Raw genomic sequence first — 21,210 nt, 5'->3', positions numbered from 1 at the left:
CAAGCTGAACAATGATTATGTGAGACTTCAAGTATGTGGACATACCCTAGTGGCCAAAATTGTGGAAACCTTTTGGAAAAGTGTATTTTTAGGTTTTGATGGCGCATAACACCTTTTTTTTTTGTGTAATACCATAAAATTATATATCAATGGAAAGATAATTTAATCAAGAATCTAATACAACAATGTTTGTTCAATTATCTGTATTCTATGAAAAGTTATAGCCAAATAACCAGAAAAAAAGAAGTACAACTTGCTTAGGTTGATACGAAGTAGCTTTCCTTCATTTGAATGTAGCCAGTGAGCGAGAGCCAATCAGGTGTCATCTTGTTTTGGCAATGAGCTAATAAGGTCACAGTAGGATTCAGCTATTGATGTCATGTATTGGAGCTGAGAGGAGGACATTTATCAGTGTGTTATGTGATTGCTATCAAGTTGGTTGGTTTTTTTTTTTTTTGTGTTCTTTCATTTAGTGAGCTTGTAAAATGTAATAAAATTAAAGAAATGGCGCAAAGAGTTAACTAGTCACAAAGAAAGCAATGTAAAGTAGTATTATTAAGTGAACAAGGCTACAGTTATGAAGAAATTAGAAGAAAAATTGGTGGAAACTTAACCAAAGGTGACATTTCTAAATTTTTGAAGCGGTATAAGGAGACTCAGTCACTACAAAACCAGACTGGTAAAGGCAGGAAAAGGTGCACAACAGAAAGTGATGATAGAAGAATTGAGAGACTATGTCCACGTGACAGAAGAAAATCATCTGGGTGTATACAAGATTAAATGGCGCAATACATTGTGAAGTTAAGTGCAAGGAGACTGTTCGGCACGGACTATAGGAATTTGGTCTAAATGCTAGAATTCCACGAAAAAAGCCATTTTTATCTCTCAAAGAAAGGTTGAAAAGATTAAACTGGGTCAAAACCCATGTTAACTGGACAGCGGAACAACGGGACAGTGTTATTTGGTGGGATGAAGCCAAAATCTCTCTGTTTGGTAGTGATGGCATAAAATACGTAAGGAGAAGAATCGGAGAAGATTTGCATCCTGATTGCATTACACTTACCGTGAAACACCCACTTAGTGTTATGATCTAGATTTGTATAACATCTAAAGGTGTGGGCAGAATTTGCATGATTAATGGGAATTTAAATGCCCCAAAATACATAAATGAAATACTTGAGCCCAAACTGAAGCCTTCCACACGTGATCTTTTCCAAGATAATGAAGCGTTTATGTTTCAACAGGATTCAGCTCCATGTCATTTTGCTGCTGTGTGCAAAAAGTGGTTTCAAGATAATCATATTCCACTGCTGGAATGGCCTGGGAATAGCCCAGACCTTAACCCAATCGAAAATCAATGGAGCCAACTAAAGAAACTTGTTAGTCAGAAGCAACCCACCAATAAAACCCAAGTAATAGAAGGCAATAATTCAATCTTGGTTTCACATTATAACAGCTGCAGAACTAAAAAACTTGGTTCACTCCATGGGAAGGCATTATAATGCCGTAATTAACACTAAAGGTTACCCAACTAAGTATTAACTCACATCGTTATCTTCTAAAACTTAGAAGATGTTAAAGAGGTTTTATAAAATTGATGCGAGTGAAATTTTTCTGAAACAGTCAGAGAACTAGGGGGCCATCCATGGAAGTTGTATAAGAGTGTGGTTAGTAGGAGTGTGTGGATCAGATTTTTTGTGTGGTGAGTGATAGAATGGATTTCCAGAATTGGTGGTGAGTTCTCTGACAGTGAATGGATTCAAGGAGATGTATGATAGGATTTGTGTGTTATAAATGTTCGTAAGTCTCCAGGAAGTTTACTTGATATTTTTAATATTTCTTTTCTGTTTTTTTTGGGGTTCTTCTTATTTATTTCTTGAGTTAGTTGATCCATCTATTGTCAATAGATAAGATATCTTCTCTTTGCTTGTTTTTAAGCAAGTAGTATTTTCCAATGCATGCCTTATTAATGCAAGGTTAGCATTCTGTATGTCCTTTCTTCCTTTTAATTTTTTATTATTTTACTCGTTTGTTCAGCATATTTACTGAACTGTTTCAAAATTATAAAATTACTCTTAAATCAGTTTTTCTTTCTGTACTTACAGATAATATTTTTAGATTTAGTTATTTTTTTTTTGTGAACTTTTTCTCTTATAATTGGATCTTATGTTCTTCTTCATAGAATATGCGATTAATAGAAATTATTGTTTTTATTATAGGCACCTTTATGGTGTCCCAAACTATCCACACAATCTATCATACCTTGCCTTGAATCCATCAACAGACTGAACACTAACAAGTGACTCTTGCAATCCATTCCATTATTCATTCACAACTCCAAGTTAAAAACCTAGTCCTCACACCCCTACTAATCACACTTTTGCTCTACTTCTAAAGATGACCTCTGTTTTGCCTCCTCTAGCCAAGTACAGAAACATTTCCCCTGCATGAATTCTATAAAACCCTTTAAGCAACTTTGGAGACCAGACCTTGTGCATTTATATGCTGGTTTAGATGGTGTTTCCATTTTTGGAAATAGGCCTGGAACTCTTTTTCCAGAATACTCCTTTATCATTATGCTGGATATCAGTGATGTCAGAAAATCTTTGTCCTTTCAGTACCGTCTTTAATTTTGGAACAAGCCAGAAATCACAGGGAGCTAAGTCAAGTGAATAAGCGCACTAAGGATTAGCACATTGTCATAATGGATGAGCCACTTGTCCAGGCCACAATTCAGGTCTTTTTCTCTGAACAGAATCTCATAATCTTTTCAGCACCTATAAATAGCATTGTTGGTTGACCGTTTGTCCCTGTTCCATAAATTCATAGTAGACTGTCCCCTTGTGATCAAAGAAACACACACCAGCATGGTCTTCAACTGTGAACGTGACATGCATGCTTTTTTCGAACATGGCGAACTCCTGGTTTCTCACTGCATAGTTTTGTTTTGGGATCGTACTGGAAACACCAGGTTTTGTCACCTGTAATTACTCTCGGAAACATGCTTATTTGCAAAGGATCAGTTGCAACTTGAACCTGCCTGCTTCTGTTTGTCCTTCAAGATCCAAGGCACAAACTTTGCAGAAATCTTTCGCATACCCAGTTCTTCAGTTAAAATTACCCTGACTGTTTCTCGATTCATTTACTGTTCATCAGCCATTAATCGTTCGCTTAATCATCTGTCAGACTGTACCAAATCTCGCACTCTCTTCACATTTGCATCTGTCATTTTTGTTTTTGACCTCCCACTTCTGGGGTCATCCACATCTTCTCGCCCACCTTTGAATCTCTTATGCCACCCAAAGATACTTCACTTTTTCAGAGCATCCACACCATATGCCACTTTCAACAGCTTCAATGTTGCAGTAGCAGTTTTGTGAATTTTCACACAAAATTTGATGTTAACATGCTGCTCCAAATTTCAATCACACATTTTTATGTCCAAGTTTACTTGCAGATATCTCTGTTATTTTTGCAATAGCAACTAGCAAATGGCTCTATTAGCTTGAGGTTTATGCATGCATTAGATAAAAGATGTACAAACATGATTACTCACGTGACTCCAACCAAATCACCACATGGGCGACACTACGTAGCCATTCAAGGAATTAAATTGTCAAACTTCGTATATATCTTTTAGATGTGTTATTATGCAGCCTAAATAATTAAACTGTGTCATCCATTCTATTATTTTATTTTCTATAACCATTTTTGATCTAACATGATCTTGACCTTTAAATGTCGTGACTTTTGTTTTCTTTTGTGAAATTTATTGTATTGTTGGCTTATTTTCTTTAATTCATAAACTGATTTTTGAAGGTCATCTTCATTGTCTTGTAATGTAATCTGCATACAGCATTGTATTGATAAGTTCTTCTTGTTAACTGGATAGCTTGTTTTATTGTTGTTTTCCATATTTTAATAATCTGATCTGTGTGTGTGTGTGTGTGTGTGTGTGTGTGTGTGTGTGTGTGTGTGTGTGTGTGTGTGTGTGTGTTGAATACAGTTAGAGATAACTACATCCCTGCGGAGGTTTCTGTGGTTAAGAAGTTCAATATAATTATTCTGGTTTTGAATTTTCTTTAATAACATGCTTATTAAAGAAAACTATTTTTAAAACTAAACAAGTACTAAAAACAACACCTGACAAGTTTCGTTAGTCATCAGACTAACATCTTCAGGGGTAAAGAGAACTAAAAGTTTAAAGTACAAGTTACTAGAAATTACGAAAATTAGTCCATTTGTTGGTATTGTAAACTGGATAGCTTGTTTTATTGTTGTTTTCCATATTTTAATAATCTGATCAGTGTGTGTGTGTGTGTGTGTGTGTGTGTGTGTGTGTGTGTGTGTGTGTGTGTGTGTGTGTGTGTGTGATGTGTATATATATATATATATATATATTGAATAGAGTTAGAGATAACTATGTCCCTGCAGAGGTTTCTGTGGTTAAGAAGTTGAATATAATTATTCCGGTTTTGTGACCACATGTTTATTAAAGAAAACTGTTTTTAAAACTGAAAACAGTTTTAGTTTTTTGTTGGTATTGTGAACATCTAAATGTTCACAATACCAACAAATGGACTAATTTTTGTATCTAGTAGTTTATTGCTTTAAACTTTTAGTTCTCTTTACCCCTGAAGATGTTAGTCTGACAACTTATGAAACTTGTCGGGTGTTGTTTTTAGTACTTGTTTAGTTTTAAAAACAGTTTTCTTTAATAGACATGTGGTCACAAAACCGGAATAATTATATTGAACTACGTCCCTGTCTGACACCCCAATTTATATCAGTCTCTTCTCTTAATTTATTACTTAACTGTAACTGTATTTTTGTATCTTTATATAAACTTTGTATATAGCTTGTACCAAATATTATGGATAGCCTTGTTTTTTCATTATATTCCATAGTTTTTCTCTGTGTATTTTATCAAAAGCTTTCTCTTAATCTATAAAGGCCATGTGAGTCTCTAAATTAATTTCTTGTCGTTTTTCAATAATTTGTTTTAGCACATAAATATTGTCTATACAGGATCTTTCATGTCTGAAACATTTTATTCTTCCGAGAGTAGATTGTTTGCAATATTTCTAAGTCTTATGTAAATTTTGTAACCTGTATTTAACAAACTTGTTCCTCTGTAATTTCTACAGTCATCTCTGTCTCCTTTTTTAAATATAGATATAACCAATCTAATGGAACCTCGCATTCCTCCAACAGTTATTTATTAATTTTAAGAATCTGTGATGTAAATGTTCTCCACCATATTTCCAAAGCTCTGTTTAGCAAATAAACCACCTAGTCTAGTTGATTTGCTATTTTTTGATACCTTTATTGTTTCTTTTAGTTCTTTCAATTTTATTGGTCCTATATCAGTACAGATTTCTCCATTGTTATTTTCTGTTATTAAATTTGGGTCATACCAATTTTCTTATTTCATAATTCTTAATATAATCATAATTCTTATAATGTTCTATCCATTGTTTCTCTTGTATTATGTTGGTTTGTTCTGTATCTCTTTCTTCACTGTTTAATTTCCTTAATATTTTGTAAGCTATACCTTGTCTTCCATGTATGTCTTCTTCTGTTTTATTAATAAATCTGTCCTAAGAATCTTGGTGAGCTTTCTGCAGTATGGTTTTAGCTATATTTCTTTTGTTTTTGTATATTTCTTCTGTTTCATTTGTATGTTTTTGAAGGAGTGATTTGCATGCCATTTACTTTTCTTTTATTGCATTTTCTTTATCTGGGTTCCAGATTTTTAATGTGTTTCTTTTTTAATATTTTATTTTTCTTTCCAAGTACTTCAGAGGCTGCTTTATGGATTATCTCTATTCAAGTTTTCCATTCTTCTATATCTTCACTGATTTGGACTTTTTTTTTTTAGGTTCATAAATCACAATTAACAGATGTTAATTGTGATTGATATGGCATTCTAATGCTTTTTTCTTGTAATAGATATACTTTGTATACTTGCTCTATTTCTTGGTTTTTCTTATTTACTTCCTTTCTAGTATTTCTATTTTAGAGACTACTAAATAATGATATGAAAAAATTTCACTTCTTCTGGAAACATGTACATCTCTCCAGGGCCGTCGCCAGATTAGATCGTGCCCTGAGACAAACAATTAAATATCGCTCCTGATGGATTATAAGACAAAAATATAAGAAAATCTCCAATTGCTATTTTGTTTTTATTACAAGAGAAAGATTAATGCAAAATGATTACATAATAATATTAATTAAATGTTTATTCTGTGGGGATATCGCACAATAAAGCTGTTTATAAGTCTTCTAAATTTAAATTATAAGCTATGTCTGCCTCTATCGATGTATTTGCTAGACCAACCAATCTCTCTCTTGGGTCATTGCTGTTCGCAAATAATTTTTAATCAGTTTAAGCTTGGAAAAACTTCTTTCTGCACTTGCTACTCTAACAGGAATTGTTAACGTAGCAAGGGGATTTTTGGAAGTTGAAAGTGGATATTTATGAAATTTTTCATATAGAAAGAAAAGTCCTTAAAAGTTATAAATTATTATGTTATGACGGAACCCATTATGTGATGTGAGAACAACCATTCTCACATCACATAATGGGGATATGGCAGGTTGAATTGTTAATTACTATAGAGAAAAAAATAAAGTTCTGAACCTTAAAGGAGATAAAAAGACAGAAGAAAGCAAACCAAATAACACCTAAAATTTGCATTATTTTTGCAACTCCTTAAAAGGCAGTGCTTAGTGTTCTAATTAAGGATTTCAGATCCAGAAGCTTTATTTATTATATGAATATAATGCTTCTTTAATAAATTCATTGGCAGCCACCTGTGAGGAATAACTTGACAGTGAATGAGATGTTTTAAAATAAAAAAGAGTGTAAATTAGGAGGGGAGGGGTCAGGAAAGTTCTGATAAACACCTAGAACAAATTGATTTTGAAGCAACTGATATAGTCACAAGAAAGAATATTTGAGAATACAAAAACATAAGTTACCTTTATAACTATGCTACTAGTATGTTTTTTCTTGCTGTTATATTTATATCAGTTGCTTTAATATCATTTTTATTCTAGGTGTTTATCATCCAGACCGCCCCCCCCCCCCGTTCTAAATCCATTTAAAATATTTTAAATGCATTTAGAATGAGGCTGAAAATTTACTTACTACTAGCAAGATTTCTGGACACCTGATTATACCATCATTTTGTTTTGGTTCAAGCCAATATAGAATACAGTTTGGTCAGTTAAGTCCCAAATTGTCAGCCCATTCTCATTCCTTTAAATATCCAGTTCTACTAATTGAGTGCACCATTAAAGCTGAGAATTGGACATAAGGTCAGAAGTCTTGGTCAGTTCTTCCATTTCTTAAAAACTGTGTGTGAAGGTCTCTTCCCAGTATTGAGCCCCCCTCCCCCCAGCCAATATTAAAGTCTTTAAGACCGCTGATAGCACTTCTATCATGTGACTATAGCCAAATATGATAGGTGAGTAATTCTTTGCAACAATGGAGAGCAATGCTATCTTCGTTACTGTAATCTTATCACCTTATCAAAGAGTTTTTCATGTCTAGATTTCAAAGGATTATCAGAATCTCAATGTTATCAGATAATCCTTTGAAATCTAAACATGAAAAACTCCTTAACCACATTTATATGGGCATAATTGTTAATAATTATTGTCTAGTCTTTTAGAATTGGAATTCAGATTTCTGTTTCAGTGACTGTAATCTCTTAAACTTTTTATTTATTAATCTTATTAATGTTGCAGAGATGTAAGACCTGGTGCAAAGAATGAATACACAGTGCAAGTCCAGTTAAGATTTTGTCTTTTAGAAACAAGCTGTGAGCAAGAAGATAACTTTCCACCAAGTATATGTGCCAAAGTGAATAACAAAATATGTTCACTGCCTGTAAGTTCAGCTGTCAGACGCTTAATCTGATTCATCTTCTTTAAAAGCTATCACATATTAATAATTGAATTAGAATATATATATATATAAATGCTTATTGCCATTATTATTTCCTTTATTCTTTTCTCCAAATTTTTCCAAAAACATTTCTTTATGCATAGTAATCATTTCTTACTCTGCTGTTTATATCTTTAACAATGACCAACTGGGGAGAAGGTGCAAGAAATAAGAAAACTTATTGACTATATTTTTCTTGAGAGCAAGAAACAAGATAAAATTGAACTTCATGTTGAAAATGGTAGTGTAAGAAAGTTTTAAAACGAATTAACATAGAGCAGCTTTTGAATGTGAACTGTTGACTAAAATATATAAATATTAGTCAAGAGAAAACGAAAGAGTTTGAAACAAGAAACAAACCTTCAAGATTAGTAGCAAACGCTGAAGAAAACATTGATTCAGCAAGAGAGGCATCTGGTGAGGTTGCCTGCAAGGATAGAAAAATCAGAACTCCATGGTGAAACTCTAGAAGTTAAAGAGGTAGTCAAAGCATATCAAAAGTACCCAGTAAGTAAGTCAGCTTGTGCTCTTAGAGAATAAAGAGAAAAAAATGTAAGAAAGCAAAGCACTGTGTAAAATTAGCTTAATAAAACTCATCGGAAGACTTTGGTAAGAACATCATCATCATCATCATCATTATCAAATTCCTGCCATGTACCCTCATGGGGTGTACAGGATATGACAGTACTACATGAAAAATTTACATCATTACTAACTTCCTATCTACAATTTTCCTCCAAATCAGTCTGTTACTTGTCAAGACTCCAACATTATCAGATCTTATATTTCTATCGTCTAAGGCACTTTGTACCGTATCAATCCACCTATATCTTGGTCTTCCTCTGGGTCGTTTTCCTGCCAACCTGGCAGTGAACACTTGTTTTGCTAATCTTTCCTCTCCCATTCTATTTAAGTGACCGTACCACCTGAGATTAGCTCTGCTAATGCATCCCTGGATGCTGACAATATCAAGTTCTTTCCTAATATCCTCATTTTTAATACGATATTGCCATTGATACCATCTGTTCACGCCTCTAATCTTTCTCAGGACTCTCATATCTGCGGTCTCTAGTCTTTGGTCAAGTGTTTTACTTCTGACCCAGCTCTCAGATCCATAAGTTCAAACTGGTTTGAACACTGTCTTGTATACAGCTAATTTAGTGTTCCGACTAATTTCTCTCTTATTCCATATGAATTTATTCAATTGACTTCCTACCATACCAGCTTTGCTGATTCTGTTTTCTATTTCTATATTTAATTTACCATCTTCACTAAAAATCGTGCCTAAGTAGGTGAAATGTTTTTCTTGTTCCACAGGTTCTCCATTCACAACACAGTTGACATTTTCAATGATTCTGCCTATTTTCATTGTCTTTGTCTTTTTATTGCTGACCTTCATACCATATCTATTACAACAGCTATTCAATTTAGTCAGAGAATCTTGCAGACTTGTAGCGGATTTATTTAGAAGTATAACATCATTCGCATAAAGCAAAGAGCTGACATTAACATCTCCAATTTTGATATCAGGTTTAATACCACTTTCCTTCATAATGTGATCCATATAGATAATGAATAACAGAGGGGATAATGTACATCCTTGTCTCACACCAGATTTAACATTAAACCATCTTCCTTTACTTCCTTCAATTCTAACTGCTGACTTACAACTCAAATAAAGACTTAGTATTGCTTGATATAATGCCCCATTGACACCATATAACTGCAGCATATTGAATACCTCTCTCTTGGCACCTTGTCATAAGCCTTTTCCAAATCGACAAAACTTAAATACAGATCTTTGTTATATTCCCATGCTTTCTCAACTATTTGTCGTAAAGTGAAGATCTGATCCTGACAGCCTCTATTTGGCCCGAATCCAGCTTGTTCTTCCCCAAGCTTTTCTTCCACAATTCTTCTCAACCGTTTCTCAAGTATACTTGCATAGATCTTACCAGGAACACTCAGTAGGGAAATACCTCTGTAATTCTCACATTCAGTTTTATTTCCCTTTTTATATATGGGTACTATAAGAGCTCTACTCCAATCATTGGGAATTCATCCCTCAGTCCAAGCTTTCTGAACTATGCAGTGCAGCCACTGTAAGACTTTTATACCACCATACTTCAGCATTTCTGGACGAATATCATCTACTCCTGCTGCCTTTCCACATTTCAAGCCTTTGATGGCTTTTTCTACTTCAAGTATGGATATGTATTCCTGACTGCATGCCTGGTCAGTGTTTTTTATCAATGTGCTATCATCATGCTTGTTTCATTTAGCAGTTTTTCAAAGTAATTACACCATACTTCAAGGATATCTTTTTCTCCTGTTTTCATGTCACCTTTATCATCTCTAACTCCTTTTACAGCACTCTTTCCTCCATTCCTAAGCTTCTTCAACAACCTCCAGAATATTTTGCCACCTTCTTGATATTTATTTTCTATATTCTTGCCAAAGTCCTCCCATGACTTTTGTTTAGCTAGTTTTACAGACTGTTTAGCTTTCTTACATTTGTCTCTGTATTCTGTAAGAGTAAAAGCTGTTTTATTTGCCAGGAACTTTTGATATGCTTTCTTCTTTTCCTTCACTGCCTCTTTAACTTCCTGTGTTCACCACAGAGGTATGAATTTTCTGTCCTTGCACACAACCTCACCACATGCCTCTCTGGCAGAATCAATCAATGTTATTCTTTTCAATATGAAATTCAATTTTATCCTGCTCAAGACTAAACAGTGATCACTTCCAATTTCAAATCCTCTGTACACTCTGGTGTCCTGCACCAGGGAGAAAACATCACTATCAACAATAACATAGTCAATGAGACTTTTCTTATTCCTAGCCTCTTCTCTCCGTGTGAATTTGTGCACATTTTTATGTTGAAACATGGTGTTATTAATAACCAGTCCATGTCCTGAGCAGAAATCCAACAGATATTTGCCATTATTATTAGCTTTGCTCTTTTCTCCAAATTTTCCCAAAATATTTTTATATGTCTCGCAATCATTTCCTATTCTGCTATTTAGATCCCCAACAAGGACCAACTTTTCCTTTTTCATTGTGTCAGTTGCTTTTTCTAAAGCGTCAAAAAATTCCTCCACTTCTACCTTAGTAGAACCTTCTGTGGGATAGGCACAAATAAGTCTCATTGTCCAGTTCCCCATTCTCATATTTGTCCACATTACTCTACTTGAGACTGACTGCCATTCAAGAAGATTAGCCTCATATTTTGTGTTGAATACTATGGCTACTCCTTCTTTTCCTTGATTGTCATTGCCTGAATATAACATAGAAATGGTAAGAACATAGAAAATAAATATAAGGATGATAGTGAAATATTCTGGAAGCTTTAAAAAAAATTTTTTTTTGAAATTGAGGAAAGAATACAGTAAAAGGAATTAGATGGTAAAGGTGGCATAAAAATAGAAGATATGGAGTGATTATTTTGAAAGCTTGCTAAATGAAACAAGCAGTCGCAGCACAGTGGTAGTAAACATTCAGGAAGCATGTAGTCAGAAACACATATGTGAATATTTGAAGTATAAAGAGCCATCTAAAACCTTAAATTTGTAAAGGTAGATGATATATGACAAGATGCTCAAATATGGAGGTATAAAAATTTAATCCAAAAACATAATCCAGAAAGCCTGCTCATATACAGTCATTCAAAATCCATGTAAGTGGACTAGATCTCTCAGTAGTAGCCATCTATAAAAAAAAAGGAAGTAAACTGAATATGAGAATTACTGAGGAATTTTCTACTGAGTGTGCCTACTAAGATTTATTCACATATACTTGAGAAATTGCTGAGAAAATTATGGAAGGAAAACTTGGAGAACAAACAGCTAGATTCAGGCCAAATAGAGTTTGTCAAGACCTGATTTTCACTTTAAGACAAATAATTGAGAAATCTTGTGGAAATATAGCAAGATCTGTATTTAAGTTTTGTGGATTTGGAAAAAACATAAGACAAGGTGCCAAGAGAAAAGCTGTTCAAAAGGCTAGTCATAAATTGGATATTATATTAAATGATGATTTCAATTGTAAGTCAGCAGTTGGAATTGAAGGAGGTGTAAGAAGATGGTTTAATGTTAAATCAGGTGAGTCAGACAGTGGCATCCCTTTTCCCCACTGTTTTCCCCAAAGTGGTATTAAATTATGATATTAAAATTTGGAATATTAATCTCTGCTCTTTACTTCGGGTAGATGATGTTATACTTGTAAATAAATTCATTACAAGTCTGTGGGATTGATTCCTTGACTAAATTGAATAACTGTTGTAGTAAATTTGGTATGAAAATAAAGAAAGCCAAAGACAATGAAAATCAGAATAAACATTGAAATCATCAACTACATTCTGAATGGAGAACATTCTGAAATAAAGAATATGTAAAATATTTCAGCTATTTAGACGCAATTTTTAGGGAAGATAGCAAATTGAATATGGAAATACAGAATTAAATTAAATACAAAATTAGCAATGATTGTATGGTAGGAAGTCAGCTGAATAAATTTGTATGAAACAAGAGAAAAATTAGTCGAGTACTAAACTAGACTAGCTGTGTATAAGGTTCAAACCAATTTTAACTTGTGGAAATGAGAGCTGGGTTAGAAATAACACTTGATCAAAGACTGGCGGCCATAGATCTGAGAGGTTTGAAAAAGATTAAGGGAGTGAATAGATGGCATCAGTATCTGTATCATATTAAAAATTGAGAATATTAGGAAAGAACTTGACACTGTTAGCATTGAGGAATGTTAGCAGAGTTAATCTCAGGTGGTATGCCATCCTATTTAGATGAAGACCAAGATCCAGGTGAAGATGAAGATGGAGGAAGACCAAGATCTAGGTGGATTGATATAGTAGAAAGTACCTTAGAAAATAGAAATATAACATCTAATAATATAAGAGTCTTGACAGATTACTTTGGAGGAAATTATCAATAGGAAGTTGTCACTGATGTAACCTGTATATCCTGAGGATACACGTTAGAAATTTGATGATAACGATGATATACTTATTAACAAGACCTATCAATTAAAAATCTGTGTGTGTGTACACACATTCCAGTTATGATATTAATGTGTGCTCTATAAAAGAATTATTTTGCCTTTAAAATAACTTTTCAACTTTCATTATCTTCTAAACTAAGTAGAGATTAATTTTTAAATTTAAATTTACAGTCAACTCAGCTCTGACTATATTAAACATCTATAGTGAACTCATTCACTGTAATTAACTGCCCAAAGATCCCAACCAAGGACTTATAGTAATGATACTGTTCTATAGCAAATCAACTATAACAAACTATTCCTTTGAGTCCTGTAAGTTTGCTATAATGAGATTTAGCTGTATTTTCTTATTATCTATGTAGTTTCATGGCATCCAAATATAGTATCATGATGTCAGCTAAGATACTTTGCTTAAATAATTAAACTTGAGAGCCTTTGTTAAATGTAGCATATGCAAGATGTATTCAGAGCAGAGGTGAAGATTTGGGGATGAGGGAGGGGGCACAGATAATGCAACAGTGTTCGGAAAGCTCAAAAAGAAGGTACCAAAATTCCATATCATGCTCAAGTTAGCAGTGACAGAGGGTATGAATGATTAGGTGTTGGAAAGCAGAATTGTAGTACTTGTGAACGAGGTTTGATGGGTTGGATTGAAGCAGTAGCAGATAAAGAGAAGGTAGAAGTAATGCAAGAAATAGTACACGTGTGACCAGACAAAACATGGACTCAAGAAGATGAAAGAATTTCTGGCAAGTGGTGTTAAAAAGAGTGCAAGACAGAAAATAGTATGGTACGGTGATTTTATGATTAAGAATTATGGAATTGCTTAATGAGACAGTGATAAAGTCATGTTTTCTAGCAGTTTAGATTTGAGATTCTGATATCAAAATTGGCAATGTTAGGCTATGATTCAGCTACATCTTGACTACCATGCACAGATTTGGTCACCTGGGTTCTTGGGGACCAAGAAATGGTCGAAAAGATTCAGAGATGAGTGACCAAGATGGTGACAGGTCTATGGAATAGTCCCTACAAGGATAGGTTGAAGTTTGTAGGTTACAAAGTTTAGTTGATAGGCAGAAAAGAAGGGGCATGATAGCAACTTTTAAGATATTAAAGGGGTTTTACAAAATTGATGCAAGTGAAATTTTTCAGTTTTTGACGAACAGTCAGAAAACTAGGGACCATCCATGGAAGTTTTGTAAGAGTGTGGTTAGTAGGAGTGTGCGGATCAGATTTTTTGCGTGGTGAGTGATGGAATGGATTGCCAGAATTGGTTGTGAGTTCCCTGATAGTGAATGGATTCAAGGAGATGTATGATAGGATTTGTGGGTATGATAGTTGATTTGTGTGTCTCTCAATTAGTCTCAGGACTGAATGGAGATGCTGTAAATAATAATAATGTTAATCTTAATACTTTACTTTATGCAGACGATGTTATACTTCCAAATAAATCTAGTAAAAGTCTGCAAGATTCTGACTAAATTGAATAACTGTTGTAATAAATTTAAATGAAAATCAGCAATGAAAAATACAAAGGCAAAGAAAATAGGCATTGGAAACAAACATCAACTGATGTTTGTATCCTAAATGGCAAACCTATAGAACAACTAAAACATTTCGGCAATTTAGCAATTTTTAGTGAAGATGGCAAAGTAAATATAGAAATAGACAACAGAATCAACAAAACTGATACGGTAGGAAGCCAATTGAATAATTTTATATGGAATACGATAGAAATTAGTCAAATCACTAATTTAATTTCTAATCTGGGTTAGAAATTTTATTTCTAACCCAGCTCTCAGATTAATGTATTAATCTGAGAGCTGGGTTAGAAATAAAACTTGATGAAAGACTGGAAACCATAAATATGAGAGATCTGAGAAAGTTTAGTGGAACGAATTGCCATTGTTAGTATTCAGGATTGTGTTAGCAGAGCTAATCACACTGTAGCTTTGCACAACATTCTTTAAACAAATTTTAACTTGTGGATCTGAGAGCTCAGATTGTTCATCAAAGACCAGAGACCACACATATGAGAGATAAAAATTAGGGGTGTGAACACTGTCATAGTATCCTGAAAATCCGTTCGGGGTACATATATATAAATGATATTACAATTTTTTTCGTTTCTCAAAAATGTTGCAGTGATGTTAAGCTGTTCAATCGTGGGGCTATTTTTTTCTTTTTTTTTATGTACATGAATTTTGTTCTAATTTATTCAGATATTAATTAGAACTAAACACTGGTTTATTTTCAGCATATTATTGCTTATGTATTGATGCATTCAAGATAATAAAATCAGATTATGAGGATATTGTGTCCAAATTCTTCATCATCATCATCAAATTCCTGCCATGTACCCTCAAGGGGTGTACAAGATATGATAGTACTACATGAAAAATTTATATCATTACTAACTTCCTATCTACAATTTTCCTCCAAATCAGTCTGTTACTTGTCAAGACTTCAACATTATCAGATCTTATATTTCTATTGTCTAAGGCACTTTGTACCGTATCAATCCACCTATATCTTGAACTTCCTCTGGGTCGTTTTCCTGCCAACCTGGCAGAAAACACTTGTTTTGTTAATCTTTCCTCGCCCATTCTGTTTAAGTGACCATACCATCTGAGATTAGCTCTGCTAACGCATTCCTGGATGCTGACAGTGTCAAGTTCTTTCCTAATATCCTCATTTTTAATATGATGTTGTCATTGATGCCATCTGTCCATAACTCTAAGCTTTCTCAGGACACATATCTGTGGTCTCTAGTCTTTGGTCAAGTGTTTTACTTCTGACCCAGCTCTCAGATCCATAAGTTAAAACTGGTTTGAGCCTTGTATGTCTTGTATACAGCTAATTTAGTGTTCCGACTAATTTCTCACTTATTCCATATGAATTTATTCAGTTGACTTCGTACCATACCAGCTTTGTTGATTCTGTTGTCTATTTCTATATTTAATTTACCATCCTCACTAAAAATCGTGCCTAAGTGGCTGAAATGTTTTACTTGTTCCACAGGTTCTCCATTCACAACACAGTTGACATTTTCAATGATTCTGCTTATTTTCATTGTCTTTGTCTTTTTATTGCTGACCTTCATACCATATCTATTACAACAGTTATTCAATTTAGTCAGGGAATCTTGCAAACTTGTAGTGGATTTATTTAGAAGTATAACATCATTCGCATAAAGCAAAGAGCAGACATTAACATCTCCAATTTTGATATCAGGTTTAATACCACTTTCCTTCATAATGTGATCCATATAGATAATGAATAACAGAGGGGATAATGTACATCCTTGTCTCACACCAGATTTAACATTAAACCATCTTCCTGTACTTCCTTCAATTCTAACTGCCGACTTACAACTCAAATAAAGACTAAGTATTGCTTGATATAATGCCCCATTGACACCATATAACTGTAGTGTATTGAATAGCTTCTCTCTTGCCACCTTGTCATATGCCTTTTCCAAATCGACAAAATTAAATAACAGATCTTTGTTATATTCCCATGATTTCTCCACTATTTGTCGTAAAGCGAAGATCTGATCCTGACAGCCTCTATTTGGCATGAATCCAGCTTGTTCTTCACAAAGCTTTTCTTTCACAATTGTTCTCAACCGTTTCTCAAGTATACTTGCATATATCTTACCAGGAACACTCAGTAGGGATATACCTCTGTAATTCTCACATTCAGTTTTATTTCCCTTTTTATATATGGGTACTATGAGAGCTCTATTCCAATCATTGGGAATTTGTCCCTCTGTCCAGGCATTCTGAACTGCCACTGTAAGACTTTTATAACACATACTTCAGCATTTCTGGTCGAATATCATCTACTCCTGCTGCCTTTCCACATTTCAAGCTTTTGATGGCTTTTTCTACTTCAAGAATTGATATGTATTCCTGATTGCATGTCTGGTCAGTGTTTTTTATCACTGTGCTGTCAACATTGCTTATTTCATTTAGCAGTTTTTCAAAGTAATTACTTCATACTTCAAGGATATCTTTTTCTCCCATTTTCATGGGAGAAAAAGATATCCTTTATCATCTCTATCTCCTTTTACAGCACTCTTTCCTCCATTCCTAAGCTTCTTCAACAACATCCAGAATATTTTGCCACCTTCTTGATATTTATTTTCTATGTTCTTGCCAAAGTCCTCCCATGACTTTTGTTTAGCTAGTTTTCAAAGAAGAAAGCATATCAAAAATTCCTGGCAAAAAAGTCAGCTTGTGCTGACTTTTTTGCCAGGAATTTTTGAGAATACAGAGACAAATGTAAGAAAGCTAAACATTTGCCAGGAACTTTTGATATGCTTTCTTCTTTTCCTTCACTGCCTCTTTAACTTCCTGTGTCCACCATCGAGTTCTAATTTTTCTATCCTTGCAGACAACTTCACCACATGCCTCTCTAGCTGAATCAATCAGAGTTTTCTTCAAGGCTAGTCACTGAATCTCCAAGGTTTGGTTCCTGTTCTCAAACTCTTTCATTTTTTCTTCAATAATCTTTGTGTATTTTAGTCTACAGTTCACATCTGAGAGATGCTCAACTTTTATTCGCTTTAAAACTTTCTTACATGTTATTCTTTTCAATATGAAATTCAATTTTATCCTGCTCAAAACTAAATAGTGATCACTTCCAATTTGAAATCCTCTGTACCCTCTGGTGTCCTGCACCAGGGAGGAAACATCACTATCAACAATAACATAGTCAATGAGACTTTTCTTATTCCTTGCCTCTTCTCTCCATGTGAATTTGTGCACATTTTTATGTTGGAACACGGTGTTAGTAATAACCAATCCATGTCCTGAGCAGAAATCCAACAGATATTTGCCATTATTATTAGCTTTGTTCTTTTCTCCAAATTTTTCCAAAATATTTTTGTATGTCTGACAATCATTTCCTACTCTGCTATTTAGATCCCCAACAATAACCAACTTTTCCCTTTTCATTATGTCAGTTGCTTTTTCTAAAGCGTCAAAAAATTCCTCCACTTCTACCTTAGTAGAACCTTCTGTGGGATAGGGACAAATAAGTCTCATTGTCTAGTTCCCCATTCTCATATTTGCCCACATTACTCTACTTGAGACTGACTGCCATTCAAGAAGATTAGCCTCGTATTTTGTGTTGAATACTATGGCTACTCCTTCTTTTTCTTGATTGTCATTGCCTGAATATAACATTTTGTATTAATTGCTCAGAAAGATCTCATCAGTTTTTGTCTTTTTTGTTTCAGTCACCCCTATTATGTCGATGTGGTACTTATCTAATTCCACAGCTAGCTCCATTTCTTTGCCATTCAGGCTTCTTATGTTGATAATACCGATCTTTAACTCTGGTGATGTTGAGTTGGGGTGTGCTTTCAGATTTGTTCCAGTAGCTGACTTTTCGCTGTTTGTCCTGGTTCCCTGGCGAAAGCAACGGGGTCCTTGTTTAACCCGGTGATTCCCCCAGCTGGCATGAAATTTTGTCATGTTGTACCATCATTTTTTATTTTGGTTTAACCAATAAGAATACAATTTGGTCGGCTAAATCCCAAATTGCCAGCCCATCCTCGTTCGTTCAGTATCCAGGAGATACCCAACAGGGTGCACCACGAGAAGGATTGGACATTAGGTCAGAAGCCCTGGTGAGTTCTCTGCATTCCTTTAAAGGCTATGTGGAAGTCTCCTCTGAGTTATACAGCTTTGACCCTTAAGCAGCCCCAAATTCTTTATTAACTCCATAAAAATAACACAGTATCTTTGTGTGTGCACAAACTAGTCATGAATTACAGTAAATGACTGCTTGTTTTTCGTACTATATATATATATATATATATATATATATATAAGGTTATATTACTGATTTTGGGTGTAAACTGAGCTCTGTTTACCATTAATTTAAGTTTTCAACAACGTACTTGCTGCAAAGCTAGGCCGCAGAATTATACTATGTTCAATATTCTTTAATCGTTTAAGTGAAACATTAGCAGGTTCCATGTATCAAAAATAACCCATATACCCTTGGGGTTTTTTTTTTAAATTTTATTTTGGTAAATGCTACTCAACATAATTAAAGCGGTGCAACTTTGTGGATTATTCTTGGTGGCTTCCCCAATTCCGAAGGCTCAACTTAAAGATGAATATGCCATATTTTTTGCCTTATAAGACACAGTGTTGTATTGGATGCATCACATTGTTCATGTTGAATATTTGGGGGGAAAAATATTCTCCACAGTGTAAGACACGATTATGCATCAAATTTTTCATGTCAATTTTTTTTTAATTTTAATACATGTCATCCGTTTATTAGATTTAAAAAATATTCTTAGAAAAATCATCAAATCATTAAAAATCTAACATATAATAATATGTAATAATATAAAATAAAAATTTTTTTATAAATTCCATTAATATTCTTTTCGAATCTTTATTCTCATCTTCACCACTCAAAATATTTTGAACTTGATTCTTCATCAGAAACTGAGTCATCACAGTCTCGAAATAATAGGTCATCCTCCGTAACAAGAATTACTAATGCCACACTTTTGAAAAGATTTTATAATTATTTTGGGTTTCACTTCATTTCATGAACTCTTTACCCAATTTGTACACCTGCAAAATTGTGGCCTTCTTTCTCCTACCTATAGTTTTCTCAATGAACTCTTTACCCAATTTGTACACCTGCAAAATTGTGGCCTTCTTTCTCCTACCTATAGTTTTCTCAAAATTTGGAGATTGCATCCAATTGACCATTTTTCCTTCATAAATCTTGAAATGTTTGTTTATTGATACATCCAAAGGTTGAAGCATGGAGGTGAGTCCTCCTGGGATTATAGCTATTTCTGTGTTTCATTTTGCATTGTTCATTCTTAACATCTTTGGTTTTATTTTGTCTAAACTGATCCCATACTAACAAAGCTGGTTTCTGATGTAAACTGCCAGGACATCTGGACCACTCCTTTATCCATAACTTTATCCTTTCTTCATCCATCCATAATATGAATGTAAATTGCTTTGAGAAGTTTTTCTGGGTATTAGGTTTCTTTTAAAAATTAAAAAAAGTGGCAATTTTGTTCTATCCACACAGCATGACAAAACATGGTTGGTTTTTTCATGACCAAAAGTTTTAACAACAATATTTTTTATCTTTGGAATCAACAGTCTTGTTAGAGGACACATCAAAAGTCAGAGGCATTTCATCCATATTAGCTATCTGTGAAAGTTCAAAATTGTCTTATTTTCTAGAATTTATGATGAATCTTGAAACTCAATTTTATTTTCAAATTCGTCTGGCATCTTTTGTGATATTTTTGTTTTTGCATGCATGCATGCATGCATGCATGCATAAATAATTTCTCTTCATAAATCTAAAGCACCAGGAGGGCGACTCTGTAAAATCGATGATATTTCTTTCTGTTGCCAATAATTTTGCTTGTTGAATAATCATTTTTGTAGATGCGCAGCAGCCTAATCTACTTTGATTCATCATCCAAGTTTTTAACTCATTTTCAGTTTCTGGCCATTTCTGCAGAGATTGTGTTTTTTAGGATTTGCTTCTATTAATTGCTTCTCCTGTTTCCTCCAAGTTCATACCATATTTTCTGTAGGTGGAGGTCCAAAATGCTGCCCTGTTGCCCTATTGCCATTCTTTTTTGCGTACTCGATTACGCTATGCTTAAACGCAATTGTATAGCTATGTCTCTGCTTCATAGAATCCATGGGTTATAAAAAGAAATTATGTATTGCTTACTTGTTTAAATGTGTGACTGTCAACAGCTGTGTAACTATTCAAACTGATCACACATTACTGACAAGCGATGACGCACCGTAACTGCACATACATAAAAAAAAAAAAAAAAAAAAAAAAAAAAAAACGCATCGGTGTATGAGATACATTTGGCTTATAAGACACATCCTAGTTTTGAGATAAATTTTAGGTACAAAAAAAAGCGCATTTTATACAGTGAAAACTATGGTATTAATGCGTTGACATTGGATTACTGTCCTATATTTGGACCTCTAGAGGAGGGTCATCAAATTATCTAACACTTAACCCATTCACACTACAAAATCTCCTGTAGATTTATTAAATCTTTTATCATGGGGTTGTCATTTAAAAAAAAAAAAAAGTAGTATGATTTTCTGGTTTTTCTTAACACTCTCATATCATCGTATGTACCTGGGAGTTATTCTATTCTAACCTATCTATCTACACCACTAAAATTATAACTACTGTCTTTTATA

The 21,210-nt window shown here is 33.9% G+C and overlaps 1 protein-coding gene across 6 annotated transcripts in view; it reads left to right on the top strand.

The window, feature by feature from the left end:
- LOC150100425 (E3 SUMO-protein ligase PIAS2-like) overlaps positions 1–21,210 on the top strand; it is a 380,802-nt gene that overhangs the window by 128,357 nt on the left and 231,235 nt on the right. For all 6 annotated transcript variants that reach the window (XM_090403234.1, XM_090403237.1, XM_090403233.1 and 3 more), the window contains one exon: positions 7,759–7,900. In XM_090403234.1, the coding sequence (XP_090259360.1) occupies positions 7,759–7,900 (142 nt within the window). The remainder of the gene's footprint in view (positions 1–7,758; positions 7,901–21,210) is intronic.

This window comes from Typopeltis vanoorti, chromosome 13, assembly GCF_054136105.1.
Source record: "Typopeltis vanoorti isolate ZY-2024b chromosome 13, IOZ_Tvanoo_1.0, whole genome shotgun sequence".
Taxonomy (NCBI): Eukaryota; Metazoa; Arthropoda; class Arachnida; order Uropygi; family Thelyphonidae; genus Typopeltis; species Typopeltis vanoorti.
The sequence above is the reverse complement of the archived record's forward strand: the minus strand, read 5'-3'. Positions and strand labels throughout refer to the sequence as shown.